The sequence below is a fragment of the Acanthisitta chloris genome, unplaced genomic scaffold, assembly GCF_000695815.1.
Source record: "Acanthisitta chloris isolate BGI_N310 unplaced genomic scaffold, ASM69581v1 scaffold9190, whole genome shotgun sequence".
Taxonomy (NCBI): Eukaryota; Metazoa; Chordata; class Aves; order Passeriformes; family Acanthisittidae; genus Acanthisitta; species Acanthisitta chloris.
In genome coordinates, this window is record NW_008652160.1 from 300 (window position 1) to 6,635 (window position 6,336).

The window sequence follows — 6,336 nt, forward strand, 5'->3', positions numbered from 1 at the left end:
TGGGTTTGTAATTGACAGCTTGCTGTGAGTCAGTGGTAAACTAACATCTCAGAGCAGTGCTGGTGGAGATGTTGTCTGTGGAGTAGCATCTTAAATGCAAACCAGAAAATCTGGTAGGGTATGCTCACATTCTGACTGCTTGCCATCAAATGTTTTAGCCTTCTGTGTGTGTGAGGATGTGATATTTCAGGTGTCTAGGTAGGCTGCAGATGCTAGTCCAATATATGCTTGTTACTGCTTTAATATTTAATGTAACTAATGTGAAATGATTGTGAAAAGCTGCAGGAGTTGTTAGAATAAATCTCTGCACCAGTAGTGGATGGAACTCTACTTTCAGAGGAAATGATATTATGTAAATGAGACTTAAGTACAATGCACCACCAAAGATGTTACATTTAGGTAAAGTACTCTTTTTAGTTTCTCAGTGATGTTTTTTCTACTTGATGTTTTTTTCAGTACCCCAAGCGTGACCATAAAATAGGATTCTTTGCCTGATGCACCAAACTCCTTAAGTACTTCTTTTGCCATTTGATCACGTGTCTTCAACTACAATGGTAAGTTATGACTCCGGTAATGTATTTCCAGATCCTTTTGCTCTAGTCTGCATGCTGGCTGGCTGGTGAGGAGAATGCCATTATGGTGTCACGTTTTCTTAAGAAAAATTCCTGTGTTACTCCTGAGTTCTCATAGTTCTTTTTTCAGGGATGTCTTACCCAGAAAGCAATGAGGATTCAACATTTTCTTAAACACTCCTAGACACTTGAAAATTTAAATGTTATAGAGTGGCAGGTTCAGCTGAGCCATAATACATTAAGTAGGTGTTTTTTTTCATGAACAGGTAAGAAAATTTGTGTTAGATTGTTGTAGATGAATGGTAAAAGGCTGAATGGTTTTGTTGTATATTTCTTGGTTACTTCATTGTAGTGTAGTATGTTCTTCCCTGAATTCTGTTCTAACAAAATACAAAGTATTTATTATCCATGAAATAACTGGGACTGCCATGGATTGGACATAGCTTACCTGCCTTCTATTCCTGGAGGTTTGAGTAGAGGTATTTGCTTCTGCAAACAGCTGATAGGTATAGTTTAAACTGAGGAAATAGCATATATGGGAAGCATAATGTGGGAAGAGGTATCTATTACGTATGTTTCTAAGCTTTGCTGAGAGAGTGGGGGGTTCTCTAAAATGCTTTTATGTATTTTTTTGACTAGTGTAGCCTTTTTAAAAGGTTGTGGTTGTGGAAATTATATGTTAATTGTTTAAGTGACAGGTTTTTTGCTATTGTTATTGCTTGTCACCAGTGCATTCCTAGGGACTTTTATCTACCTGCCACTGAAGTGAATGCATTGCTTCTCTGGACTTACCTGGAGATGAATCAAGCCCTAAGCATTCTCCTGTTCTTTGTGTTCTTCTCTCTCCTGCCTGCCCCAAATCACTTTCATTGTCTAGTTCATTTAGCAGCTGCACATTATTCCTGCACCAAGGAGGTGCCAGAGCTAAAGTGAGTGGCAGAGAAGGAGCATTAGGAGTCAAGAAAGACTTTCTCTTTTCTTGACACATTTATTCTGGCTTGACAATTGTAAAATTGACAAATTGTCAAATTTCAGTCCAAGAACTGCTTATTCTTATCTATAAAGCTGTTTGCTCTTCTTGAAATACTGGTGTATCAACTGCAGGTGTACTGAAGTGAAAGACATTCCAGAGGAGCTGAATTCATTAAAGTAAATGGTATTGAGTAGAATATGCTATGAGATATAGAGAAGCTTTTCCAGATTTTGTTGTATACCATAGGATTGGGTAGCTTTGTAGCCTGCCTTGGAGGAAATCTGGAGTGGAAGCTGGTTTGGTTTCTTAGCCACCTAACAGTATGTCATAAGAAACTCTTCTTAAATTGTGTTGTGTGCAGAAGTAACATTCTGAGCAAAAGGTCTTAATTTTGTAGAAAAATGACTGTACTAATATCTGGGTACTGGTTTCTAGAAGTCCATTTCTTGGGCAGCTGTTCAGGGATGCTTTGGCCTAGCCTTCCTGTTGAAATAGTAACCAGCTTAAGAAAGGAGAAGAGGTTTTCTGCTTGTCATAGCTAATTGTTTTGGTTAATATTTGTTACTTCTTTTATTAGGTGTAATTTCTAAGCCTACTTTTAATTCTAATTGCCTTTCATTGTTCTAAGGCCCCATAACTTAACCAAAACCTTGCGATGCAGTTACATGAGGTTTCAGCTGCTAAGTTTACTGTGTGCCAAAGAATGTTTGAGCCCATCTTCTAAGTGTAAATTCGTGTTAGTAATAGTAGAGTTTTTGTGGTGGTTTTTATGTATGAGGATGTTTAAACAAGTCACGTAAATCTAAAAACACCTTTGTGATTCTTGCAGCAACAAGCTTTAGAACTGGCATTGGATCGTGCCGAGGTAAGGAGCAGCTGAATTACTTGTTTGCACATAATATATTGGTCTCACAGTTAGAAAAATACCGTAGCTTTTTTATTTCTTCTGAGAAGCAGTAGTAAAGCATGTTATGTAAAATATTTGTGTGTGTGTGCAGAAATAATCACCCATACATGTAACACTGCATTCACAAAATTCTCACTGAAATTGTTATCACCTATTTGTCTCTTACCCATTGTACTGAGAACATCAGGTGCAATGATGATGGACTATGCCAGACTTCAGTTTTTCTTTGTTAAAACCAGCAAATCTATGTGCTGTGAAATAAGCAGAGCTCTACAGTGACAGATGGCAGAAAAATATGGTAAAATCATGTTAGTGTTGTTAAGTATAGCCAGTTAGATCAAAGAGGGAAGTGCCTTCACATTCATGTTTCTCATGCTGACATCTGATATAAGTTACCTTGAACCCTGTTAAGGGAAATATATGTTTCTGTGGGAGAACCTCTCATCACTGAAATTCTAAACTAACCTGTTAAAGTACTTCAGATGAACAATAGAGATTTGGAAAAACCTTGTTAGAATATAAATTACATTTTATGTAGGATGATATATCTCTTTACACTTTTTCAACTCAAGTATTTAATGTACATGAATTGTATTTATAATGCACAGGTCTATAGAGGAAACTGATGTAAATGCAAGAGATAAATGAAAAACATTTCCTGAAGTTAGTTTTATTGATGAGTACTTGATTTGTAAATAGTGTTGAGCCACTATGTATGAATTTGGTTGTATCTTAGTTTGTTAACCACATTAACTTCAGTAACATTAACTAAGTACAGTACTCTTAATTACTACTGTAATTATAACTGTAGTTCAGCATGAATGTAGAATCAAGACAGAGTGTGCAGCTAATGCCATAGCCATGAAATGCTGTGTTTGACAGCTAAATTGGGTAGCTTTCTTGTTGATGACTATAGAATAAACCTGATCATGTTTAATATACTTTTGGAACAGTCATGTATTATAACTGTTCATTGCTTTCTGTATACAGGGAATGCTCTCTGGCAATGATCTAAAGTTGTGTGGCAGCTAGAATTAAATTTCTTTTTAATACGTTATTTTTTGTCTGTTTGCTTTTCTCTCTCTTGTAGTATATCATTGAAAGTGCCCGTCAGAGACCTCCCAAAAGAAAATATTTATCCAGTGGAAGGTACTAAGAGTTTCAGTATTTAGTTTTTAAATAGCATTTCTTTGATTAATTTTGGTTACATGTTAAGCTTTTTTAATTTCAGAAAATCTGTATTTCAAAAACTCTATGACTTATATATAGAAGAATGTGAAAAAGAGCCTGAGATAAAGGTAAGTGGAAATTGCTGAGAAGCTTTTCATTTCTGAACTCACCTATTCTGGACAGCAAATACTTCTTTTTTGTATTTCACTTGATTTTCTTTGTTAAAAGAAGAATAAACTCTTCTTACTATAGTGGTTACCTAAGGTTAAGACCGCAGGGGAAATGATTATTAGGACTTTTGTGGACTAAACTGTGTAATTTAGTAGCATCATCTTAGTTCAGTTTGAAATAAAAACAAGGTCATGGGACGGCCAATGTCTACCTGGTAGCCATAAGTCTGTTTTGAAAGGTAATAAAGTAGAATGCTTGCAGAAGATTGTATATAGTGTACTCTTGAGCTGCTTTTCTTTATATGAAAAGAGAGAGTTTCAAAAGAATGGTCTAGAATGAAAAGGTGTATCTAACACATTTGTTATAGAACAGTACTATTAGAATAACAGCAATAATAATATGAGTAGCAAGGCCCAGACTGGCTTGATGACCTGTTCATTGTGTCTTAATCCTGTGTCATTGAAGTCAGTCGTGGTCAAGTTCAGGGCCAGTGTCAATGCCATGTGCATTGTTGTTGGTATCACTGTTTCAGAATCAATGGCTTAATGTGACTGCCATGGGAAAAAATGTGGATAATTTTTTAGACTGTGTTTTATTGCAAATTCAGATTTTTTTCATAACTTTAGCAAAACAGCTCCAACAGGTCTATCAACATCAATAAATATAAGGTGTAAAAGGCACAAGCTACTTTGCTAAACTGTGACTGTCAAATGGAACAAGAAGAACAAGCTGAGAAATCTGCTGTATTCTTGCTCCCAAGAAAATAAAAATGAATGAGAAGGCAAATGGACATGAGATATTAGTTACTGAGCACTTGTAATTCTTTGTGGTGATTCTTATATGGTGGGTTTTATTTAGTATAGGAGTCTGATTGAAATCACGAACATGAGATTTTAAGCAAATTACAGACCTGAAAAGATTAAAACTTCAGTAATAAATCAGTAATAAAATATTTGAGCAGCAGGGAGCAGATCAGGATTGCCAGACTGGAATCTAGGAAAAACCCTAGGATTTTAATGCAGTTGGTCTTTCATGAAAGGCACTCAGCAAACTTATGCAACTATAATACAATTGAAGTAGTGAAGAGAGTTATAACATCACAGTAGGTGAAGTGGTTTGTTGCTGGTCTAGATTTGAGTAAAAATTTAAGTTCTTCTTTATTGAAGGATTGGAAGCTTCTGATAGAAGAATTTGTATTTAGAGCCCTTATTCACTGAAGATGTGGATTGTTAATAAATGTCTTGGGTTTATGTTATGTAATAATCGAAAATGAGAAACTCAATGATAGAGGTTAAAAGATAATGCTACCGTGAAACTTCCTCCACAAGCATAGGACTGTTCATTTGTCTCTCAATTTGCACAGTAAAATTTAATTGATTTTTTTAATTATAATTTGGTCCATGACTTGTCTGTAACTTAAAGGTTTTGGTGTGCAGAACTGTTGAAGTTTGTATTCCAGTATTGCACCATTTTGATGGTACAAGTTGTAATGATGTTGTCTGCTCATAAGCAATTTTTAAATTAACACTGAATTTTGGTTTTTTTCAGTCTTAACTTTCTCCCTAGTTGATTATTCTTTGTCTGTTAGTCCAGTCTGCCTAGTTTCATTGCTTTTCAGCATCTCTTCTATATTTGCATATTGACACTAGAGAGAGAGAGAGAGAGAGATAACTATGTTGAGGTGGTTGTCTAGAGCAGTTTGTTTCATTTGGACTCTAGCGAGCAGTGTTCCTGTACCTAAAGGTTGAAAGAAAAAATCAGGCCTTCTGTAAAATAAGGCTCACAGCTATTTCTGGCATACACAGACAAATTGTTCAGGAAAAAAAGATTAATTGGTTTTTTAGAAATTCCGTGAGTGGTTACTAGTTATTCTAAATTATTTGGTACCTGTATTTTGGATGGAATAATGCCCTTAATTGAATGATCCTTTTTCTTCAGCTCTTGAAAATATACAGTTGAATTAGAAGCGTTAACAGTATTAGTAACAGCTTCTAGAAGCCATATTGGTTCTGTCCCAGTGATAGAGGAATTGTATATTTATTGTCTTACTTGTTATTTTTAAATATGACTTTAGTGTAATTCATTTCTTAACCTCCTTTACATAACTCTTAAAGAATTCTCATGTTCTTTTCTGTCCTAATGCCATAGCTAAATAGGAAAGTATTAATCTATCCAGCACTGGGGAGCATACACAAAGACTTCTATCAAAAGATGACAGTATCTCAGTTTTTGAGAGAAGATTCGGAGTAGTTGAGTGCAGACTTTGTGTTCAAAGGGCAATCAATGTACTTCAGACTACTTCTGATTGTGTCTAAGTGACATCCCAATAGCTATATCTACTACTCAGTGTGTGAAAATTCAAGAAATGCACATGTAGCCTCCTGGTTTTTGGTAGATGGTGGGGGGTGAATAGTAACTGAAGGTGGTTTTGCACAACATGGTGCATCTCTAGCATCCTGTATGAGAAACTGGGTTTCATGAGCAGTCTCTTACCTCTGTTGTTGCTGTGACATATTCCCCCATTCTCCCCTGCTCCTCCAGTT

General features: G+C 35.7%; 1 protein-coding gene across 1 annotated transcript in view; it reads left to right on the forward strand.

Annotated features, from left to right (window-relative positions):
• Window positions 1-453: 453 nt before the first annotated feature.
• Window positions 454-6,336, forward strand: part of LOC103803568 (transcription factor SPT20 homolog) — a 28,905-nt gene continuing 23,022 nt past the window's right edge. The window contains 4 exon segments of the mRNA XM_009076138.1: window positions 454-554; window positions 2,375-2,410; window positions 3,543-3,601; window positions 3,684-3,750. Of these exon segments, the coding sequence (XP_009074386.1) occupies window positions 552-554; window positions 2,375-2,410; window positions 3,543-3,601; window positions 3,684-3,750 (165 nt within the window). The 5' untranslated portion in view covers window positions 454-551.